This window comes from Scomber scombrus, chromosome 19 (assembly GCF_963691925.1).
Source record: "Scomber scombrus chromosome 19, fScoSco1.1, whole genome shotgun sequence".
Taxonomy (NCBI): Eukaryota; Metazoa; Chordata; class Actinopteri; order Scombriformes; family Scombridae; genus Scomber; species Scomber scombrus.
The window spans coordinates 9,859,063-9,883,805 of record NC_084988.1 but is presented as its reverse complement, the minus strand read 5'-3'; the positions used below and the strand labels follow the sequence as shown (position 1 = coordinate 9,883,805).

The window sequence follows — 24,743 nt, the reverse complement described above, 5'->3', positions numbered from 1 at the left end:
TTGAAAAATATTGCAATTTCCAAACTCTATTCTTATTTAGTTGGAATGAAGTTGGAAAGTAAGCAAAACAAAACATTAGGTGCAGTCAATGTAGTGTAAGTTTGGCCTGTAATGCTCTTCTAATTAGTCTTCCATTAATCATCATGTTGATCAGCGTGCACAATGTTTCCTGCACTGGTAGACGATATTACAACATGCTGAACATCATTCAAACATGTCATAAATCAGTTCACTGTAATTAATTAAATACTTTGTGTCCTCAGTTTTCAGGTTTAATTAGCCATTTGGAATTGATGTATTTTGCCAGAATTATACATTTTAACATTTGTCTTAAATCCAGATAGCATCATAAAAGAAGGCAACATAAATGTGTTTGGGAAATTGTTACTTTATGAAGGATTTATTCATGTTTTTAAATACACTATTCATGCCAAGATCCAATTCAAATCATTTAACAAAGTGGGAGGCTGGGGTCCTTGAAAGATTCTCATGATAAATTATTAGAAAAGAAAAGAAAAAGAAAAAACATACACTACACAGAATTATGTTTACTCTTTGGATCTATGTTTTTCATGAACTACTGTTGTTGAGTTTTACCTCCTAAAAACTCAATTATTAAAATGAATGGGGAGCCTCACTCTTCACACCTCCATGTACTATGTGAAACCTGATATGAGTGTTTGCATTGCTTCACTTTAAAGGCTAAAATTGTGAGAACCAGTGATTAAATGCAACACAATAAAATGTAAAGACATGTAAACACGGTTATGTTAAATCTCTGCTGCCATCAGTACCAGTGACGTGCGGTGAGCTCTAGGGTAGGGTAGGCAGGCAGTCACAGACTAAGACGTACACACACTAAATTAGTACTTAATGCGTTGCAGACAGTGCACCACGCAATCTAGGAATATCAAGATTGTAGTACTGTACCATTACACAAACTTAAACAATTACTCCATAGCAGTCCGCATTACTACACTCTTAAGACAAACAGAGGCGGGGTGGTGTGGATGGGACGGGACAGGATGGGAGTTCAGCACCTCAGACAGCTCATCGTTCACATCACAGATCCACGTTAAGAAATTAGATTAAAGTGATTAAAGTGCAGTCACTGATCAGTACGTGCATTGTGTTAACCTGCACATTTTTGATCCAGTTCTTGTCAGCTGCTCATTCCATCATCACACTTTTCCTGTCTTTTTTACCTGCACTGGTTGCTTTTCACTCCTTCTTTTCATATCTGCCTACGTTTGTCACTTCTCTCACACTCCCTCTGCACTCTTCCCTCAGTCTCTTTTGTGCAACTCCAGCCTGTTCACATCATGTTTTCTCGCAGCTTGTGGTTTCTCTGCGACACCCCCACTTGTGCATCTTTGCTCCCTCCTCCCCCTGTTCCTCGGCGCTCATTCCTCCCCTACTCCACCTTTTCCTCCCTGCCTCCTTTTACTATCCTCTCTTACTCTCTCCTTCAGCCAACACAGCAGTCCACCCCCTCTCATCTCACTCGCCTTATCACTCTCTCTCTCTCAGCTCTCCTCCTCCTTTCCTCTCTCTCTCTTTTTCTCTTTTTTTTGACCCCTCCTCCCTCTCTCATCATCTCTACTACCTCTGTTCCCCAGAGAAGATTGATTGGCTAATCTAGCTGTTTACCCACAATGCCTAGTTGAGCCACAGAGAAGAGGGCAGTGTAGGCAACATGAACACACAACCAAGAAGAGACAGTTGAGGTATTTGAAAATGGAGCTGAGTGGGTAAATGTCAAAACAGTGAGCAAGAAAGGGAAATGGAAGATGGGATTTTTTTTATTTTTAAATGGGGTAATGGAGGAGGTGTGTTTGTGCACGCAAACCTTTAACACTCCTATGTGGAGAAAAAAAAGAGGATGCTAGCTTGGGCTCGTTATTTTACAAAAATATAAGAACCTTTTTTTCTTGTGCAATTATTCTGTTCTTGCAATTAGTTTTATTAGATTTAGGCAAATGTGGTAATGAATTATATATAATGTATTTTAGGTACTTGAACATCTCAGTGGCTTTTTTAAATTGACTTTTTTTCCAAGTTCAAGTGGCAATATAAAACATTGGAAACATAATTCTTAGTGTACCTTTCATGCCTTTTCAGCATTTTGAGACACTTTAGCATTTCTTACTGCTTATAATGATTTGCTGCAGGTTTGCATTACTAACCAGAAGTGAAAAAAAGAAGAAGAAAAAAGAATTGAATGCATCTTTTTTCTTTTTTCCACCATTACTTTAGGCTGCAATAAGCTTTAGTTGCAGTTGTATCACAGGTGGCTCTATTCTGCTTGAATTAATTGAGTTATTTGCATGTGTTTGTCTTTTTCTGCATTAACCTCTGTTTTGCCTCATTCTTCTACCGGAAGTATCACTGTAATGGAAAAAGTGAAAAGAGCTTCATTAACCCGTTCAGATCCCCCAACCATTCCAATGTCCATAGCTTTTCTTATCTAGATCTATGATTGCTGTCATTTGACTCCACCGAAATGCTCTAACTTACTTGATTGGATGTCTGAAAGCCAGTCACAGTGCTCCGTGTCATCTAAAGTGGACTGCAGTAGAGCCACACACCCTTTTTCAACAAGCATAGCCAACCAAGAGGCAAGAAGGAAGCCTAAGGCACATTTTAATCTACTTATCTTATTGTAAAAGTACATAATTTGTGTTAAAACTGTGTTGAAAGTTAAGATCTGTCCATTGGAATAGTTTGGAGATCTGACTTTTACTGGAAGGGAAAGAGGGAAATAAATAGGGAAATACTGTTTTGATTTATTCTGACTGTTTTGATTTGATTGTATGTTACAATCAGCTTATAATGTATCCTATTGATCATGTACACATAATATTCAACTCAACCCATAAACCCAATGAACTGAACAAACCACTCTAGACTGATATCTTGTTTTTTTAAATCAATAAATTAATTTAATTAACACAAAGTGAGGATTTCAAGCTTTTCTGTGTTGCATGTGAACTTGACCATCTTTACAAATAAGTCTAAAACTGAAGCTCTGCTTTAGTGTGTTTGAGTTTGCATTTTTAAGATTAGTCTCAAACTGAAATTTGTAATCATGCACTGCCAGAACCTAATGCTCGACATAAGTAGGATTATTCTACATTAGTATAAACATTATTTTGAACTTGTTTTCAGTAACTGTGAATTTAGTTATTTCTCAAGGCACTTTTCACAGGTCTATACTGTACTCTTTAGGTTCAAGCCTAGTGAGTGATGCACTGACTCCAAATCAGCTGATGCGCGCTGTCCTGACTTCTGACCCTAGAGGTATACAGCAAGAAAAATTAGGAAGTTTCTTATGTTTTGACAACACATATAATCATATTGTTTTTGTATTCTTCAAATTTTGTATTCTTCAAAATGCCCAAATGTGTCCCCCTTCTTTTAGTTGAAGATATATTCTGGTTCACAGTTGTTCTCATTCTCTTCATATTCATGTCTTTAGGCCTCTCTGCCTTCTCTCTGGAGTGTTGGCTAAGTGGATGTTGTGTCTGCAGCATGTATTAGTACTGTCATCCGGTGTGTGTGTGTGTGCACATGTGTGTGCCCAAGTGAGCGCCCAAGTGTGCCTGTCTGGTTCAGTACTGCTACCTTGGCAGCAGCATTTGGGGAAGTGTGTGTGTGTGTGTGTGTGCTTGGTGTGCGTGACGTGCCAGTTTTAAGGACCAGCTGGGCTTTCAGAGATTGTGCGTGTGTGTGCATGTGCTTGTGCGTGCATTTGTTTGTCAGACGTGACTGTGAGAGTAGCAGCCGTATCCTGTTGCTCCAGAGCGAAACACACTGTTTTGACTGGACTGATAAATTAGCTAGATCACCATAGTCAGCTATTTTTCCTCTGTCTCTTCCATCCTCACTCCTTCACCCCCCCCCCCCCTCTGTGTGTGCTAAGGACAGCGGGTCAAGGAGACAGTGATGAGGTACATGTCAGTGTGAACCAGAATGTAGATTAGTACCCTCTCCAGGCAGGGACACACATAAATACAGACACATACACACCGATACATCCTCTGTCTCTTCCTACCTTCTCCTCTCTCCATCCAGTGTTTATGTCTCTGTCTATCCCAGTGAAAGGTATCAGGCGGAGGTCAATAATGTGTTGAGCACTATTGATCTGTCCGGTAGGTCCTATGGGTGAGAGAGAGGGAGAGGGAGAGTAAAATGGAGAGGGGAGGGATCAATGCTATTCTGTACAGCCCATCTACATACTGTACTGTACCAGCCAATCAGATCATTAGTCTTTTGTTCTCTGATAGATTATTCATCAACATTGTGGGTTCTTACTAAAGAGGAAAAGCAAGCACAACACGGTGTCCTCGCAGGGAGCCACATCTGTGAATTAAGACGTCAGCGAGTTTAAAATATTTTGCCACAAAGCCGCCATCGTGGCGTCACATGGGGGCGGATCACACCGTGCTTCGTGTTGTCTTGACTGAAGCTGAATGAATGTTTATCATCAGAATCAAAGGTTGTAGCTTCATGCTGCATGTCTGCAGTTTTTTGCCCGAAGAAAGATCTTAACCTGCCTCCCGCAGACCAAACCAGATAACACCCCCCCCCCCCCCCCCCCCCCCTTCTGACCTGAAGGAAGCTTCAGTAAAATTACCTCAACATTATATTGACCAACTGAATTGGTTCAATAACATATTCAGTTACTTTATTTTCTGTGGTTTTTAGGGCTGCAGCCAACAATTATTTTCAGTACTTAATCTTCCTATGTTAGATCTGCAATGATCAGTCGATTAATTGGTCAGCACAAAATTAATCAGCAACTTACCTACTTTCCTTAAGTTTTTGTTTTTGTTTTTCTTAAGCAAAAATGCCAAACAGTCTTTAGTTCCAGTTTTCCCAGTGTGAGGATTTGCAGATATTTCCTTGTTTTATATAATTGTAAACTGAATACCTTTTGTGTTATTGAGGATGACTATTTCCATTTTAATGGCAAAGAAATCATAATTCATAGACATATAACCAATTTATATTTAAGTTGTTTTTTTTAAAGAGTATAAAGTTGGTGTAGTTTTTCCTAATACAGTGAACCAGTGTGTAGATTCTTAAATGTTATTTTTAAGAGATTGACTATGTTATATAACACTGTAAAAGACTGCTTTGGTCAGCAGTTCTCCACCCAAAACTGGCCACAATGATGAGCTACTGTTCAGGTCTGTCATCCAGATTCTGTATTATTGATAGCCAGGTAACATATAAACTTGTGTAATATTATTTCTGTGCAGATGTGGCTCTAGGATGCTCTGACCCTGTGTTTGTGTAGCGCTGCAGAGGAAGGCCATTAAAGTATAGTGTGTAAATATTCCCAGATATTTGAAAATGTGTCCCGTGGGTTTTGTTGAACTTTCAGTTAGCGTCAATGAAAGAAACTTATTCTTCTCCTTCCTGCTGCATGTCAGGCATTAAAGCCTTTTCAAGTTGTGCTGCCACCCGGTGCTTCCTCGCAGACTTTTTTTCTTTTCCATACATCCAGCCTGGAAATGAATAATTCAACTCGACTACAAAAATCCATGTTCATTATATCAACTAATTAGTGCAGCACTAATGTCTGCTGTGGATTGTATTGTCTTCTGTTCTTTTGCATAAAGGTATGAGCCTGTTGTCCCTGTACCAGTATGTTCTGCCTGCATTTGCAGTCATTGTTTACCTGCACCAATGTCAACAAGACAAATGTCTGCAGATTTACTTTCTTCAAGTTATTCTGATTCAAGGAGACAGTCTTGTCACAAGGTTTTGTGACAGTCTCCCACTTCTGAGCATGGACTTGAAATGGAAAGGTAGATATGGGCGATACTGTGGGCGCCACTACAAAAACTGAAAAAGCTCTGTTGGATCATTCTGTATTTCCCCGGGCCAGTTGGTTTTAATAAAGACCGACTGCATACTAAACCTACCTTACGCCTCGCTGGTGGCAACTGCGCTTTCTGTGTGCTTTCAGTTTGCATTCGATTTCAATCAGCAAATTGGATAAAGCACAAGCAGATAGTTGGTCATTAATAGTGTGTAACAATAATGTGACCAAGTGATTGATTGTGAACAAAGATCTCTATCCCTGCGTCATTTTCTTTTTCCTTTTTGTTTTTTTCCCCATTATCTTTTCTTTTTTCTCTTATGTCTCACTCTTGTATTTTCCATCTCACTCTCTCTCTCTTGCACCTTCTCGCCCTCTCTCTTGCTCCCTCTCTTTCTCTTGCTCCCCCCCCTCTCTCTCTCTCTATCTCTCTTGCTCCCTCTCTCTCTCTATCTCTCTTGCTCCCCTCTCTCTCTCGCTCTCTCTAGCACTCTCTCTTGCTCTCTCTCTCTTGCTCTCTCTTGCTCCCTCTCTCTCTCTATTGCTCCCTCTCTCTCTCTTGCTCTCTCTCTCTTGCTCTCTCTCGCTCTCTCTCTCTCTTTCTCTCTCGCTCTCTCACTCACTCACTCACTCACTCTCTCTCTCTCTCTCTCTCTCTCTCTCTCTCTCTCTCTCTCTCTCTCTCTCTCTCTCTCTCTCTCTCTCTCTCTCTCTCTCTCTCTCTCTCTCTCTCTCTCTCTCTCTCTCTCTCTCTCTCTCTCTCTCTCTCTCTCTCTCTCTCTCTCGCATCTACTTATTCTCTCTCTCTGCGCTCCTGGAGCGGGGGATGCCAGGGGGACAGAGTGCAGATAGGACCTGTCTCCATAGCAACAGCTTCTGCAAGCTGCTGACACCCTACTGGGGGGGCTGAGGGGAGGAGAGGTTGTGATGGGGAGGAATAGTACAGGGGTTGGGGCACAGAAAAGGTGTGCGTGCGTGTGTGTATGTGTGTGTGCACCAGTGCCGGGAATATAAGTGAGGGGGGTCACAGAGAGGAGAAAAGATGGAGAGAAAAGTGTACAGAAGAAGAGAATGAGGAGATGGATGAGAGGGAGGAAGGAAGGAGAAGGAAAGAAAGAGGCAGCCGACCCTGCTTCTTCCCCAGGGACTCAGTGGCCTGCTCATGTTCACTAGCAGAATTAGCATAAAGATGGGGGGAGGTGTGTTTGAGTGCGAGTGTGTGTGTGTGTGATTTTTTTTTTCAGGTTTTTAAAATATGTGGTGGTTTCAGATATTCAGGATAAGAAGGGCAGCAAGTGTGTTTGTGTATGTGTGTAATTGGTAGTATGCATCGTTGTCCAAGGATACAGTATGTGTCACATGGATGAAGTGTGTTCGTTAGGTGTGCGTGCTGGTGGAACGATGGATATGTGTGTGTGTATCTGTGTGTGTGTTTGTGGAACGATTCCCTCCCCTGGGTCTTAAACCCCCTCCCTGTCCTGGTCCTGTAGTCTGCCTCTCTGTACTGAAGGGCTGCACTTTATGAGCCTGTGATGCAACTCTTTGTGTGTGTGTGTGTGTGTGTGTGTGTGTGTGTGTGTGTGTGTGTGTGTGTGTGTGTGTGTGTGTGTGTGTGTGTGTGTGTGTGTGTGTGTGTGTGTGTGTGTGTGTGTGTGTGTGTGTGTGTGTGTGTGTGTGTGTGTGTGTGTGTGTGTGTGTGTGTGTGTGTGTGTGTGTGTGTGTGTGTGTGTGTGTGTGTGTGTGTGTGTGTGTGTGTGTGTGTGTGTGTGTGTGTGTGTGTGTGTGTGTGTGTGTGTGTGTGTGTGTGTGTGTGTGTGTGTGTGTGTGTTCTGGTGTGCTTATGTAAGCACTTTGAACATGCGTCTCCATCTATGTGTGTTGACAAGAATACAGTTATATCATATTTAACTCCCGGGCTGAATCATTCACCCCCTCTTCTATCCTAGATTCTAGTTATATTCGTCCTTATTGTTCAGAGATGCTATGTTAATGTCATTACCAAAAGTTAAGCATTTGATTTTAAACATTTTGCTCTGTAGCTTTTAATCAGCACGTAATAGTTCCTAATTTTAGAATATGTGTATGCTTTGTGCAAAACGAATAATCAATGATCTAATAATGGTTTTGTCATGTTAAATGAATGCTAAGCAACATACTTTTTATTATAAAATGTGGAAAATTTACTGAAACATTAATAGATGTGTAGTTATACTCTACATCATAACAAAAAGCTTCTGGATGTATTTGTTTGACTATTGTATAATTTAGACAGTAGGTCTACACGAGCTGTTCTTTATTTTCAAATATCTTGTCATTTCTATCCTTTAAACACACTGAATAGTAAAATAGTACAAATTCAGCTTATACACTGATGACATGTTACTATACTTAAAATATGAAAATATCTGTTTAACACCTATTAAAGCTAATATAAAGATACCTTGTTCCAATGTTATGCTTCCAGTCATTTAACCAGCAATATAGTGGATGTTATATTACATTATGTAGATTTGCTATATATGTTGTATCCCTTTTTTTTACCAAAGCAAATGTTTTTCAATTATTAATTAATTATTTCATATTGGCCAAGAAAACAAATTCAAGTTGAAAGAATACTGACCCAGATATACCTTAAGGTCACCAGAGCAGATAAGCAATAGTTTTATTTATGGAAATGAATTAATGAATCAATTAAATTATGAAATCAGACCCAAGTGGCCAGTATTACAATACAACTTTACCATAACTCCTAATAGCACCATATAAACTGGAATCTCTGCATGTATGGTGTGTGACGATCATCCAAAGATTGTTATACTTTATCATATTTGCGTAATGTCCCATTGTAACAAAATGTAAGTAAGTTACGTGGAAATATGAAATCAACCCAAGTGGTTAAACCTTTGTCTGTCATTACATAACATAAAATAATGAAAGGGACCACAGTGCTGTTGCTCTTATGAGGTATATTGAGTATAATCACATCAGTCATTGAGACTGTGTGGACTAATGTCTTTTCTGCCCTGCATTGAACCTTTTAAATTAGGCTCTAACATCATTATTTAAAGGGCCCTCCTTTGTTGTATGTTTAAATTTTCCATTGATTACATTAATAAATTGCTTACTCATTTTTTACTCACAAAGTTTTAATTGTACTTCCAGTAACACAATGAATCAACTTAAGTAAAATATTATCTTTGCCTGGCTCACTGTGTCCTCCGCTGTCTGTCTCTCCTCCGCTCCGTGTGTGCGCGTTTGTGTGTGGAGCTAAGCCCCGCCCTCAGCAAAACACAGAGAGCAGAGGAGCAAAATGCTAAATGACAGCAAAGACACAGTAGAGACTCTCGCACTGTATTTTTATTTAAGTTATTTACCTAATTGATGAACATGTATTTAATTTCACCTCAGTGTGAAATCAATATACAGCCATCCAGGACAGCTGCAGTCTGTTCTCTTCACTGTTTTGCAAGAAATGTTTCATAGTTCAGTCTCTCCTGCAGCATAGAAATAATATTATGGTGGTATTTCTCCTTGAACCCCTCCTATTAATTTGTTCTTGGCTCACAGTACAAGCTGATGTATCCTATGTTGTTCTCTGCTCTTTCTCTCTTCACAGAGAGGAGGGAACAGTATAAAGTTTGAAATAGAAGACACTTTTCTGAATTAACCATTATGGTTTAGATGAGATGTGGGGGGGCAGGAGTAGGGTGTGATTGCAGGTGTAGACACTGCCCCCTATAGTAATTTGATAGCCAGTGCATATTACTGTTACTGTAGAGCACAGAGAGAGAGAGAAAGAGAGAGACCTAACACAAAACATCATATTTAATCTCTGCATTTGTATTCTTTTTTTCTTTTCAGAGTGCAGCAGCAGCACCCAGCCCAGTGATGGGCAACATGCCCCCCAACGACGCCATGCCAGGCGGTCCCATGCCCCCAGGCTTCTTCCAGGTATGACTTCACCCGTCTTTTTCACACTCCTTTTTACTCCTCCATCTCTCCATCGCCTCCCAACACACACTTCTCTCCCTTAACTCTATCTCCATACCATTCATTAATCTCTGACTCCCCTAAAAACATCTGGACTTCAAATGTTTTGCAATATTTTAAATTCCTTTTATGATAGATGTGAAAATGTGTCTTGTTTGTCCATTTTTTTTACAAAGCAGTCTCTCTTAAAGGAAATTTTAAGACCATGACATCCAACTTTTCCACCACTCAATTTTTCAATTATAACATACCAAATGAGTATTCTTTTTTTAGCAAAAGGAATCAAATCTAACTTTGGTTTTGATATCCTTCCAGTGTTTTCCAAAAAATGCAGGAAAAGAATTTCAGACTGTAATTAATCGGTTGATAGTAGGGTTGGGCGATGTCCAGGAATTATCGACGATGTTCAAAGCAACGTTGATCGAAGCAACGATGGCATCGTCCATCGGACCAACCCTAGTTGATATCATGTCATCACAGATTGATCTGTATCTCTGTGTATGTTGGCAGATGTGCAAAAGAATTTCAGTGCAGTGAACTGCATAAATTAATATTTTTTGTAGGTCAGACTTGAAATTTTCCTCTAAAGTTTAAGACAGTCTTGTTTTATGACACTATATAAAAAAATGATAATGAATTACAAAGTTTCTTGTTCAACTGTATGTAGAATATGTTAAATCAGATGTATCATATCACAGATGGCATGGTTATAGTTTATTTTAATAAAAAAGAATAGTGGCTAATTTGTTATTATATTTTCATTGATCTTAGTATTAGCTTTTAGAAGTCCAGTATCTGTCTAGCTGCAGTAATTAAGTCTTTCACTGTAAAATCAATAGAGTAGTTTGATCATAAATTGCCACAGTTACAGTTTGGGTCTTCAACTCTCCCAATACTTTTTCCTTCTTTCCCCACATTAATCCAAACACTGTTTATTCCACTTTTGATATTTACACCAACCAACCTCTGAAGCTCACGCCGTTCATTCATCTGCGGCTTGCTCTCGCTGAGCTGTTCGGCCGATTGGTGATTCAGCTGTCCCGTATTCATCCTCCCTGCTCTCCCATCTTCATCTCCCATCTCTGTCTCTGACCTGTCCCGGCTCTGTGAAGGGAAAGGTTTTAGTGTGGGAGATGGCTGTTTGTACAGTGAACAGAATGAGACGCAGACGGATACATATACAAAAACGCGCTCACACTCACAAACAAAAACACAGCACCACACACACACACACACACACACACACACACACACACACACACACACACACACACACACACACACACACACACATATTCTCTGTGAGGCAGTGGTGTGATGGACAGCACTGGCATTTGGCAGGAGGCACGATAAGGTGGTGGAGGAGAGTAGGAGAGAGAAAGCGAGTGACACGATAGAGAGAGGGAAAGATGGAGAGAGATGAAGAGGGGTGAGAGGAATAAAATGTGAAAGATCAGTGGCACCAGGATTGTGGCCCGGTGTTTGTTTCTGTGGCTACCTACCACTCCATTGTTTGCCTGCTGCAATGGAGGCAGGGTGGTGGTGGTGGTGAGAGGGGGGACTAGTGAGAGTACGACTGTGAATAAGCAAGGGGAAGGGGTGGGGAGAGAGAGGGTGAGGAGAGACGCATGGAAGTGCTATTTATAACATTGGTGGGGGAGTGAGATTGGGCGAGGGTTTGTGTCATGTGTGTGTGTGTTTGTGTGCGTGCATGTGTGTATGTTGTGTTCAAGGGACCTTATTATACTAGAGAGCTTTGGTTGTTTACTGTAAATATGGTTCATGGTCATAGTTTGGGCTGGGTATCATTTGAAACCTTTGAATACCAGCGCTGTTACGATGTTGAGTTTCAGTCCCTATATCTAAACACTACGATACTCTACTGTCAGAAATATAAACATGTCATTATTCAAAAAACTCTTGACATTTAACAAAAGAAGACAAAGTGTGTAAATATTAACGGCTGTCTTAACATAAGAACTTTGTCCAAATAAATTAAATCTGATAAACATCTGATCAAAGAATAAGTAAATGATGAAACTAATTTTGGCTGCATCAGTTCACTTTGCCGGATCTTCACTGTCATTGTAAAATGTAGTGTTTCCACTCAGTTACATTAATTGAGGCAAAGTCATGATGGTGACACAACTCGGTTTTTAGCACAACAGCCATTGCTGGTGTCATGTTACCTTGCATTTAAAAAAAAAAAAAAAAAAAAAAAAAGATCCCAAAGAGCTCCACACAGTAAAGTAAGTAGCTTTTCAATGAAGGGGTAAGAGAGCACTGGTAATGGATTGGTAATCTGGATCCGAAGATACCCTGATTTGAGGTATTGGTAGAGAAAGTCGGTGAATCACTAAGATGATTCAAAACAGATATTTGATGTCACCTTTCAGTTCTTGGCAACTTTTAGATGCTCAGTGTTGCAAACACATTGTTACCAAAAAGAAGTAGTATTGAGATTTGATACCCAGACCTACTTAAGCCGTACATAATGTGTTAAAACATGTGTGATTGGTGCCATTTCAGATGTAAATAAGATGCTTGGACTTACTGAAGCTTGTTTAGGCAAATTGACAAATCTAATTATAAGTTACTCCTCAGAAGCACAGACAAGCTTACACTGGCTAACCGAAGGTACAAATATGCTTCAAACTGAAATGAAATAATCCATTATGTGTGTTTGTGAGTATCCGGATGCCTATGTGGAAAATTCCATTTGCCATTTGAAAATTGGCCAGCTTTATTTACTTTGGACATTGGGAAAGACAAAAAGTAAAGGAGATGAAGGCACCGATGGAGCGGAAGCGAGACTGTTGCATAATGAGTTATTTATTAGGGGTCGTTAACCTCTTGTCTTGGGGTGAAATGTCAGCAAAAACACAGCATTGTGTGGAGATGCTGGGGGACTACTCTTTGTGCGCAGGGACACCATCTCATATGAAGGAGGCTTGCAACAAGCAGGAAAAACTCCAAACTTTTACTTGTTTTCGTCAGTATCATCTTTGTGGTTTAAAGTTGCCACTAGTGCCCGTCCTGCTGCTGCCTGTCCTGTTGCAGCGAGCCTTTGGCAACACTGCCCCCATGTGGTTTAGAGTGAAACTACATCTGGTCGTCTGACCTGAGAGTCCCGAGGATCGCCTGCAGTGAGCCACACATGTAATGGATAGAGTGGAGCAAACCACAAATAAATTATGTTTAATATTAAGTTCTGACACTTGTTTGGACTTAAAAGGCAAATCAAAACTATTCCTGTTGGGCTTTTGTTGAAGCTTTTAAACATGTGTTTTTTGTTAATGACTACATTATATTTTTATCCACGGATTTCAGAGAATTTGCCCATTTTTCTTCCACCTTCTGCTCCCCTCTTCTTCCTCCTCAGTCTAAAGACTCCCCCACTGACTCCTCCCCTCTCGCCCTCTTTCTTTATAATTTTGATCGGGTAATACCTCCAGGTGTAAAACCCCCTTTGGCCCCTCCCCTCTCTGATATCGCTCTTCTTTCTTAAAGGGACCACCCGGCTCTCAGCAGTCCCCCCACGCACAGCCCCCCCCACACAACCCAAGCAACCCAATGATGGGACCCCATGGCCAGGTAAGACGCAACCACTTTCTCTCAAACACCCCTTTCTCTTTCATTCCCTCTAAATCTCCCCCTCACCCGCACACAAGCTCTCTTTCTCCCTCTCTCTTGCTTTCTCTCCTCCTTCCATTCACGACTCGCACACTCTCCCCCCCCCCCCCCCCCCCCAAACACTACCACGAGCCCCGTTAGTTCTAGTTTCATTCTGGCTAACTCCCTGTAGATGTTATCCCCTCCAGTTGCCAGCTCCTTTATGAAAGTGGTGGATCCGGAGGCAGCAGGCCCTAGTCCTCTTCAAGGCCCAGAATCGGCTGTCCCTGTGTGGGATGAATAATTCACTCCTTGCCCCTCCCCCGGAGCAGCTTGTGGGGGGTTGCACACTTATTTGCTCCTCCGCTCCTAATACACACACACATGCACAAACACATACACCTCTACCCCCCCCCTGCCTTCTTGTTCTAGCAGCTTATAAATAAAACAAGGAACAGGCACTATGGACACGTCACATATACATACATACCCATACGTGCACGTATGTATGTTCATTACACACATGTAAAGAACAAGTTTTTTTGTACACTTACTTGCAGCTACACAAGACTGTATTCAGTGTGTTCAGCCTTAAAAAAAACTTTAATCCTCTGTCAGCGTGCGTTTCAACACTTATCCAGAACAGTAGCTACAGATGCCACTGTGGAGGTAAAGCTAGCCTTTGCCCATTAACTACGGCAGCCCGGCTCTTCATTCTTGTGGTTTCTGGTTTCCATCTTGTGTGCGAGAGAGTGTGGAAATGCTTCCTCTACGGTTTTGAGCGGTGTTGTTGGCCTGAGGTGTCTCTAACTACGCCAGGCCGACCACAGGCCGAATCAGCTTACACCACAGTGAGAGCAGGGTGTGCAGGGAGCTGTGTGAGTGCTGTCTTTTACACACACTCAAACCTGCACACACACACATACAGACACAGACACAAATCGTTGATTTGAGTGCATTTTGTGCACGCAAGCAGGCATCGTTAAAAATGATAAAACACAGACTCTTGCTTAAGTGCTTTTTTTTGTTTGTCTCCTGTCCAATACGTTGATGAATTTGCAATCTTTTTGGTGTCATTCTCCATCCTCCAACCACACTGTGTCCATCTGTGTGTCCTCAGTGCTACTCCCTGTTTGAGTGCTCTTGGATTTATCAATAATGAAAACGTTGTTTTCTCTGTGTCCCTCTTTTCCTCTTATTTCCCTTTTTTTTCTCTTTTCTCCTTCTTTTTTTCTCTGCAGCCTTTCATGTCACCACGGTATCCAGGTGGACCGCGCACTGCACTCCGAATGCCAAATCAGGTACTGAACGGGTTTTTAGCGTTTTTTTCCACTTTATATGTTGATTTTGACAACTCGCAGTATGTAAGTTGCAAAGAGTCTGTCAGTTTTTAAATCAGTTTTCATGTCCACTTCTTTTTCAGCCTCCTGGGGGAATCCCGGGATCTCAACCTCTCCTGCCAAACAGTTTGGACCCAACAAGACCGCAAGGTAAAGCAGGGACAGTCCTCAGTCTCAGCCCTGTTAGGGTCCCTTATTATGAGAAATGCTCATTTTGTATCAGAGATAATGTATCTATAATGGATGATAACTTTACTTGAGCTGTAACTAATGATTATTTTCATTGTTGTGTAATCGATAAAGTAATTTTTTAGTTAAGTGATTAAAAGCTGCAGATACTCATATTCGAGAAGCTGGAACTTACAAATGTTTAGCATTTTTGTTTGACACATGACTTTAAACGAATAATCAGTTACCAGAATTTCTTACATTTTCTTTCTGACTAATAATATAATAAACTAGTTACTGAGGCGCCAGACTCCAGTCAGCACATTTCTGTTTATCCTCCTAAGAGATTGTTGCACAATTTCAGTTTCAATGGTTATTTATTTCTCTCAGTGTGGATTCAGTGTGAGTCGCTGTGTCTAGTTAAGAAAGGGGTCTGCTGTGATTTTAGCTGGAGATTACAGCTTGAGGGGCCAGAGGGTTACAACTAATGGGATTAGGATGTAGCATTGTCTGTGCCATGTCTTAATTCCTGATTTTAGGAGACGAGCCATATGTGGATTTACATGAACACTAGTGTGTTGTAGTCATTGTGTGACTCTGTGGTTCTGGTCTTTTTCCAGGACATCCTAACATGGGTGGACCAATGAGAATGAACCCTCCCCGAATGGGCATGGGCCCACAGGTATGACCTAAAACCAAATGCATACACAAAGACGCACACTTAAATTTATTATTGAACATCAGTTAAAATCTGGTTGTAACAGTTTCAGGGTTTAAAAGTGTCAACAGGTATAATGTTGTTACTGTTATCGTTTTTTTTTTCTATATAACAATTCAACGTGATGATACACATCCATGCAGTGATCGTGATAGAAAATTACTAGCATAACTAAACAGTTATCTCAGTAACACTTAATTCTAATGTGTATATCTGGCTCTGTAGATAGTAGATTAAATTGCATGGAGTTTCTTCACTAGAACAGCCGAGGCTTGTTTATTTGTTTTATTCATTCATTCGTTCAACCTTTATTTAAACCCGAAAATCATTGAGGGCATGCCCTTATGTACAATGTCAAGTGTACAAAGCAGAATAATTTACACTCAAAAAACAACCAAGAGAAAGCAAACAAACAAACAATAGCAGAACATAAGCAAACACAGATTAAAAGCAGCTTCATTCAATAGAGGAGTAGTTTGTAATCATGGTTTTAAATGTATCTATTGGTACAGTTGTTTCAAGTTTCAATGTATGTTGCAAGTGTTAAAGGTGTGCACAGAAACTAGAAGCAGTTTGCCCAAATTCATTGTTTGCATGCGGGACCTCAAGCATTAGCCAATAACTTGAATTAGTTAAATATTGACTATAGGGCCAGTTCAGTGAGGAGGGGATATATGATGGCAAGTTGCCAATAAAGAGCTTTATAAATAAATAGGAACCAATGCCTGTCACGTCTTACTGTTAAAGATGCCCACCCAACCTTTTCATACAAGAGGGAATGATGTGTGGAATACTGTCACCGGTAATAAATCTTAGGGTGGAGTGATAAAGTGAATCTAGGGGTTTAAGAGTTGAGGCAGAGGTGTGTCTATAGATAACATCATCATAATCCAAACTAGACAAGAAGACAACCTCAATGATCCACTTTCTACTGAACACAGCAAAATTAGCTTTGTTTCTGCACAAATATCCCATTATTTGTGACAGCTTGCTGACAAGTGTGTCAGTGTGAAATTTAAAGTAACTTTTTGATCCAGCCAGATACCATAATATTTATAATCTGAGAACCTCTCAATATATAGGGTGGTAATATGCAAACAACACAGTGTCTCTGGATCTAGAGAATAGCATATATTTAGTCTTGTTTGATTTCAGAACTAGTTTCATATTTAAGAAGTGCATCTTGCAATTTGTCAAAGGCTTGTTTATAAGATTTTTAGCAGCTGAATGTTGCTGTGTCAGCAAAGAAATAGAGAACGGTATCATCTGCATAAGAGGGACATTACAATTTGTTATAAAGGATGTAATATTGTGAATATAAACTGCAAACAAGATGGGGCCCAATATTTGAGTATGTTGCAGCCGCTGTCAGTCCAGTGATTTTCATTTACTTGGAATACTTGTGAAAATGATCATTAATAGAAGAAACCAAAGCCAGGAGAGTTCAAGAATTAGATTCACCAAAATCAAGAGAAGAATAATCTTGTTGAGAATCAATAATTATATATCTCTGTATGTTCTTACACTATTTTTTTTGTCTGCAACAGAATTATGGAGGCATGAGGCCTCCTCCCAACTCCATGGGCGGTCCCATGCCAGGAATGAACATGTAAGTTAAAACGCCTCAAACACCCAATGAAATGTAACAAATCTCAAACGTGTGTTGTTGAACGTCAGTCTCTGCTTCTACTGTATCTTCTAACAGTTTATTTCCTTTCTCTCCACTCCATTTTCACCTTGTCATCTCTGTCATTTCCCTTTTATTCTTGTCTTTCTCTTTTTCTCTCTCTCCATGTCTTATATTTTCAGGGGTCCTGGAGGAAGAGGGCCTTGGCCAGGACCTAATGCTAACTCTGTGAGTCAGAAAGCTTTGACATGTACACACAAATATGCGTAGGTGGTAGGCTAAACAAGAGGAACATCCTTAAGTATCATGAAATCCAGTAATGTGGTCCTGCCGAAACAAGCTTATGTGCAGAGGTGGTAGGCTAAACAAGAGGAACATCCCTTAGTATCATAAAATCCACAAATGTAGTCCTGCCATAACAAGCTTATGTGCAGAGTATAATGATCAACTTTGTTTTAGCAACTGTTACTGAGGTGTTCCTTTCACACTGTAGTTTATAGTACTGGTACACAAATATTCCTGTCAGTGTTGTGACTGGTGCATGTGACCGCTGCTCCTTTTCCCTGTTTTTTTTTTTGCTTGACAAAACTATAAACGATGGCTTAAAAATAACCATAAAGTCAAAACATGTCCCCGACAGTCTCAACTAAAAACTTGACATTTCCAAGTTTCACAAAAATGGAAAATACTGTGTCTGACTTCATTAGAATCATAATCAGTCTCTCAATGTATTTACACAGAATAACAAAACAATCTTTAGGAATATACATACAAGGAATGACTATATACAGGTGAAACTATTTCTTTGAACTGTAAACAGGGTATAAATAGCGCAAAGAAGTGAGGAGTGCTGAGATAAATATTAGAAAATGAGAATGTAACTTTATAAACATATAGTAAGTGGTTATGTACAGTGTTAGATTATAAGTGTGAGTGAGTCACATTTTGCATCTTCTGACCCTGAGATCTGATTATGTCTCCCTCTATCCCTCTGCAGATAGCATACTCTTCCTCATCTCCAGGAAACTATGTGGTGAGTTAAAATCTACCAAAAGCATCACAGCTCTCCCAGATAAAGTTATCAATTTATCGTACTGATGTAACTTATTCATGTTTTGATGATTGTAATTTTAACCTCTATCACTGATTGTTCCCCAGGGTCCCCCAGGCGGAGGAGGTCCACCTGGAACTCCCATCATGCCCAGCCCAGGTGGTGCGTCACCTAACTATGTCCCCAACATTAACACTTAAATAGATGTCCTCTCCATACTCCCTCACTGACCAAGCATAAATGTGTCTCCCCACCAACTGAGCACGCACTATTAGTTTGAGTGTTCCCATCTGTCTACTTTTTATTCACTTGGTCAATTTTCGTTATTTTAGTATTTGATTTAATGTTTGGTCAAATCTTTATTAGCATTTCACACAGCTTTGACATCATCTAGTATAATGTAACTAATGTTTTTGTTTTGTTTTTTTCTTAAGATTCAACTAACTCCAGTGAAAACATCTATACAATGATGAATCCTATCGGGCCAGGAGGCAACAGACCCAATGTGAGTCTCACACACTATCTGGATCCAATTGTTGTTTTTATATTTTTAACAGAAAACCCCATGATGTTATTTGAAATGTTTAACTTTCTGAGCCTGTAACCATTTCAGACGCTGCAGATTGATTCAGGGTTATAGTCATGGATGATGTTGTAATGATTAAAATTACACAACCTTTCCCGCAAAAATGTAACCAGCTCAAATAGAGCTTATAACCACATCAGTGGGCACCAGTACAATTAAGCATTAGAGAACTATAATTATAACACACTGAGTTTAATAAGAATCGACTGGAAGAATTAATTAAATATTCCCTGCTTCACCTCAGGCTGAAGAGGTCACAATTATATGAAGATAGCAAAATGATGTTTGCAATGTTTTTTCTACATTGTTTTGACAGTTCCCTATGGGACCTGGGCCTGATGGGCCGATGGGAGCAATGGGAGCCATGGAGCCACACCACATGAACGGATCACTAGGTGGGTTTCAGCACAGTGTATCTGGATAAATAACTGATCGGATTAAATTGATGGGTAAATTTACCTTTTAAAAAACATTGAATTATGGTATTTCTCTCCTTTTGCTTGCTCAGGGTCTGGGGATATGGATGGGTTGCCAAAGGTGAATAAAAATCAAATTCTCTCTCTCTAAACTTCTCTTGTTTGCTGAGTATTCATGAAAACTTTACTGTGTGCACTTCAATAAAGCAGCCTAATCCGTTTTTTTCTGTCATCTCCTCCTCCAGAGTTCCCCTAATAACATGGGGGGCATGAACAACCCTCCTGGAACGCCGAGAGATGACGGCGAAATGGGCGGGAACTTCTTGAACCCATTCCAAAGCGAAAGTGTAAGTAGAGCGAGTGAACTACATCTCATGACCCTTAACAGTTATCCTTAATGTCCTGACATACCAGTGGAAGAATGCAAGCAGAGGGTTGGAATGAGTCCATTACGATAGTGTTTCGATAAAGTTTGTGTCTTGCCCCTATTTTTTATTTTGAGGTACATTGATCAGTCACGCACATCCTATATTGTGAGTGGAGAGGTAGCACTCGTTGTTGGCCATACATCCATCACTCACCAGGTTTTGTTTTTTTGTAGTTAAATAGATACTGAGGTGCAACAGTTTTACGGCTTTCAAAAGCGACCTGATCTAAACAGAAATACTCAAACCAGGTCCAAATAGAAGGAGACTCCCAGCATTGTCCGCAGCATGACACACCACCAATTAAAAAAGCAATTAAGAATGGACAAAAAGAACAGCAATACATGAAAGTTTGTTGAAAGACGAAGACCCCAGAAGATCCGAGCTGATAGCCAACTCAGGTCCCGGGTCAAATCTCAGATATTAGGGTTTGTGAGGACATCTAGTTTGAAGTACACCAACACAGTCTTTAAAGTCTAATGTTAGTGACACAATACTACATTTTGAAATGCAAAACATACTACACTCACAGAACTTCCTCGAGCACACAACAGCATGTTTATTGTTCAAAACAGGGCTGTTTAGAGTATCCCAGTGGACTAACAACATATGTTCTGCTTGCATTGTAGCCGCTTACTAATCACTTAGAAATTCATTCTGTACCCTCTGTATCAGTGATGTGATTCTTTTGATAAATACAACTGACAATACATTTAATGTGCTGTATAAATGAATAGATGTAAGGACAAATGGAGGATCTTTATAAAGATCTAGTTGATGCACAGCAGGTGGAGGGGGGGACTGTTCCTTGTATTGTGTAATATTGTGATGGTGTCTCACCCTCAGCCTGGAGAGCCACGGGCTGTGCAGGCTGGAATTACAGTTGAGCCCTAATACTCTGACTCAACCCAACAGCATTAGGGCTGGGTATTGTTGGAGATGTTTCAATATTAGTGCCAATTACAGCCAATATTTAAATATCAATACAAAAGTGTTACTTTTTCCATCCATTTTGGACTGTTGAGATAAAACAAGGCATTTGAAGATGTCACCGTGAACTCCAAGAAATTATAGCTGGCATTTTTTAAACTATTTTCTTAAATTTTATAGACAAAACAATTAAGAAAATAATCTGGAGATTAAACAATGATAAAAATAATTGTTAGTTGAGATTTAAATCTATACATTTTTTTTTAAATAAGTAAACAAAGACTGAATCTGATAATGCAATGTCAACTTTTAATACACTTTTTTTTTGACAGTTTTTGTATTTCTGCATTGTACGACTAAAAAGTATTGACCTTTAATACCCAGCCCTTAACATCAGATATATGATTGATTATATTGTGGAATTGATTACTTCAGTCAGATGTATTCGACCTACTCTGTGCTTCCTCTGGCTTTGCAGGGCTGGGTCTGAGCGCCCTCTGGTGTTTAAATGTTGTGAAGTTACATATCCACTCATCTGTGCCCTCCTCTCCCTTCCCTCTCTCTCTTTTCAGTATTCACCCAACATGACGATGAGTGTGTGATTTTATTTTATTCCTTTTTTTTGTATTTTTGTTTATTTTTTCCCCTATTTTTGTACCCCTGCACCCGATTTTATTTTTCTTCGATCCTTACCTCGGATTGGACCACCTCCCCTCCTCTCACACACATACACACACACACACACCAACCCTCTGCCCCCCAATACGGGATATGCCCCCCCCCCCCCCCCCCCTTTCCCCTTCCCCTCCTTTCCCCCTTCTCACTCGGGAACTGTATGGCCACACAGCCTTCTGGGACGGCCCTTGAGCATGCTGGGACTCTAATTAAGACGGGCCCTCCTGGAGCATGCAAGATGGCCACTGGTCTGAACAGGAAGCAGTCACAGAGCAACAGGAAGAACCTCTTCTCTGACTCCGGCCCCGGCCTCCCTGGCTTCCTGTCAGGGTCTAGACAATGAGCAAGGGAAGGAGGACAAATAGAGAAAAAGAGGGAGAGAGGAGACTGGATAACTCAGCCCTCCCCTGAGGACACAAGGTGTTGAGTCTCTTAGCAGCTGCCTGGAAGCTTCTCAAACACAATTTTGGACTTTTAAAATTTTTGTTGTTGTTTTTTTTGTTTTGTTTGGTTGTCTTTTTTTTGTTGCTGTTCCCAACGGATTCAGTGGAGGGTCGGATGAAATGATCCCGTTGCCCCCTGACATTGTTCTCTCTGTGTGTACATTTTTAACAGAGGTGTTGTGATGATCAATGAACTTTTTTTTTCCTTTTTTTGTGTATGTATTGTATCATTGCTATTTTTATTATTGTATTATTGTTATTAATGATATTGGTATGGTCATTTTAAGATTAGGTTCTAATTTCTTTTGTTTCTAAGGGCACATGACTTTGATGAAGACAGCATATGTGCACACAAATCAGAATTTATTTGCTGTGTAACAATTCACAAATATTCTCACCTGTCTCTATGTGAGAACACCGCCCCCTACAGGTAAGATTTTATCCATCATGGTACTGATTGGCCCATTTTTAAATCTTTCTCCGAGGTTTCTTTAAGATCTAAATTTTAGGCTCAATAACCCAGACCAGAAGAAGAAGCGACTCCTGTTTTAGTAGCTTCATGCAGTGAAATGCACAGCTCTATTTATTTATGTACTTTTTAATTTGTCTTATGAATTATGGTTACTTTTTTTTTTTTTTAAGCGTTATCCCTGTTTTTTTGTTAACTGCAGAACTAGTAGCAACTGTGTAAATATGCAGATCCAGTCAGCAGCGTCTCCTTATCTCTGTCTGTCAGTACCAACATCATCAGAAGGTGCTGAAGTTCTCAAACCATGTAGACCCCCCCCCCCTTCATGCTGCTTCCACTAATGCCGCCCACTTTGGTCACTGTTCACTCCAATGTGTACGTAGGCCGCGTTATCGTCTCTCTGCTGACCTGTAGTGAACACTTGGATTATTTTTGTTGCTTAACTCGCTGGTAAGTCCTCAACACACTGTGATGTACTGTATGTCTGTGCTTTTATGGATTTGCTTTTACACACCAGTCAGTTTAGCTCGCATATGGCTTTTTTCCTCATACAAGCAGTGCTCCCTCTTTTTTACGGTCGCTTCTTGTGAAAGGACTTCTAATTCTCGTTGAGGGGGACACTGATCAGATCCTCGGCATCTTTATGTCAGAGCATAGCAGGTTCAGGAAGCGGCAAGGTTTTGCTCTGTTGACTAACGAGTGGCCTCCCTCCCTTTGCTCATCTTGGAGAAAAGACCTTGTCCGTCCTTTTCCCTTTTCTCACTTTTCCAACGGCGCCAGCATCGACACACAGACACAGTCCGCCACACAGCATCCCTCTCTGGTTTTTTTGTACAACTCTCCATCTTTTGATTTAAAATTTTTTGTAAATACTGTAAAATGCATTTTGATATCATTGACATGTTTTGATATTTCAAATCACAATTTAACAGTTGATCAGAAATGTGCTGATTTGGGCAACTGTGTGTATTTGTTCAGAGATGGTGTGTCTTTACTCTGAAATAATGAGTGATGAGAAACAGAAACTGGAGCTGCTATAGACTATATGCTATTTCACCTCATCACAGGCAAACCTGGGGCTTTACTGTGCATCAGGGCTGTAGCGTCAAGGGGTCCAGGAGGACGAGGGAGGTCAATTTTTGTAGTTGAGTGTGTGAACGCCTTTAGCTAACTCACTGTCACACACATTTTCTTGGAAAGTCTTTAAATTAAACATAATCTTGTCCAAAAGCCTCCCTCCTCTGCCTCTGTTCTTGGAAAATGTTGAAGTGAGGTAGTTTAAAATAATAATAAAAAAGACAAAAACGGGCATATTTTTCACCATTTTGACAGTGAATTTGCAGCAAAAGAGGCCTGTTTTTCATAATAAAACTTTGCGTGTTTGCCGCCGTCACACTGCATTTCAGCTTCTACCCTCTCAACACAACTGATCACTGAAACCGGAAGCAGGGCACACAAGACACTGGCTCTCAATCCAAACCACCAGGGACCAGAGTACAGACTTTACTATGAAGGATTTTTTAAAAATCTATTTAAAATGGGGTGGGAGAAATGTTTGGGAAAGTAAAGAGAGAAAAAAAAAATATGGACAGAGTTGTTCTTATTGCTGAGCGGAGGTAGAGAGAGCGCGGGAATAGGGCGTTTCCTCGCCTGTACTTTGAAATACTGTTGTATAAAAATGCAGTCGAACTTCTCTCTATCTTTCTGTCCTGTAAGTAAAGCCGTCACAACGTTGATCATTTCTGTATTTCTATTGTGCTGATGTATAATACTGTAACATTCAGGGGTAGGGAGGGTTAAGAGAGGAATGTGGGGGGGAGTAAAGACTTTTCTGTTCAGTTCCTCATTTTTCCTCTTGATGACAAAGCAGTATTGAATATGAGGCAGTCTGTCCTTGGGGAGTTGCTTTGTATCTCATGTTAGGGTAGTTTCAGATCCTAAATGTCTCGTGTAGTAAAATAAGAGGTTCCTTCTTCGTATGTTTCTTTATATTGTAAAGTTTCTTTAGACAAAAAAATGTTGCTTATTGGAAAAAAAGGTGGGAAAACTGCATTGATAATAAATGTAATTTTTTGTTTTTTTTTGTTTTTAATTTTCATCAAGTTGTCAGTCGTTTTTGCCTGTGTCCCCCTTGTTGTAGATACATATTAAAAACAAATAAAATGACTTCACTCCTTTTGCCATGAACATTAGCTTCTTCCTCTGGATTTATACGAAGATGTTTGCCTCCAAAAACTTTTACCTCCAGTTCTTCAATTTCTTGGTTTTGCTGCTGTTGTGAAGATGTTGATGATAATATAGATTCATAATTGCTAAAATACTGGTGATGTATAGACTTCAGAATATTGATTGCCAGGAATTAATTCCTCAGTATATCCAGAATACAGATTAAACCATTGGTTACCAACCCAATAAGATAGTTAACAAGTCAGGGAAGAATATAAAAAACACTTTTCCTACAAA

At 40.1% G+C, this 24,743-nt stretch overlaps 1 protein-coding gene across 1 annotated transcript in view; it reads left to right on the top strand.

Annotated features, from left to right (window-relative positions):
- The window catches only part of zgc:110158 (uncharacterized protein LOC553590 homolog), a 40,277-nt gene extending 16,692 nt beyond the window's left edge, over positions 1-23,585 (top strand). Inside the window, exons 5-18 of the mRNA XM_062439851.1 lie at positions 9,692-9,781; positions 13,331-13,414; positions 14,674-14,733; positions 14,856-14,922; positions 15,561-15,622; positions 17,206-17,267; positions 17,468-17,513; positions 18,283-18,318; positions 18,444-18,498; positions 18,771-18,841; positions 19,239-19,317; positions 19,431-19,459; positions 19,584-19,685; positions 21,266-23,585. Of these exons, the coding sequence (XP_062295835.1) occupies positions 9,692-9,781; positions 13,331-13,414; positions 14,674-14,733; positions 14,856-14,922; positions 15,561-15,622; positions 17,206-17,267; positions 17,468-17,513; positions 18,283-18,318; positions 18,444-18,498; positions 18,771-18,841; positions 19,239-19,317; positions 19,431-19,459; positions 19,584-19,685; positions 21,266-21,295 (873 nt within the window). The 3' untranslated portion in view covers positions 21,296-23,585. The remainder of the gene's footprint in view (positions 1-9,691; positions 9,782-13,330; positions 13,415-14,673; positions 14,734-14,855; positions 14,923-15,560; positions 15,623-17,205; positions 17,268-17,467; positions 17,514-18,282; positions 18,319-18,443; positions 18,499-18,770; positions 18,842-19,238; positions 19,318-19,430; positions 19,460-19,583; positions 19,686-21,265) is intronic.
- Positions 23,586-24,743: the final 1,158 nt, after the last annotated feature.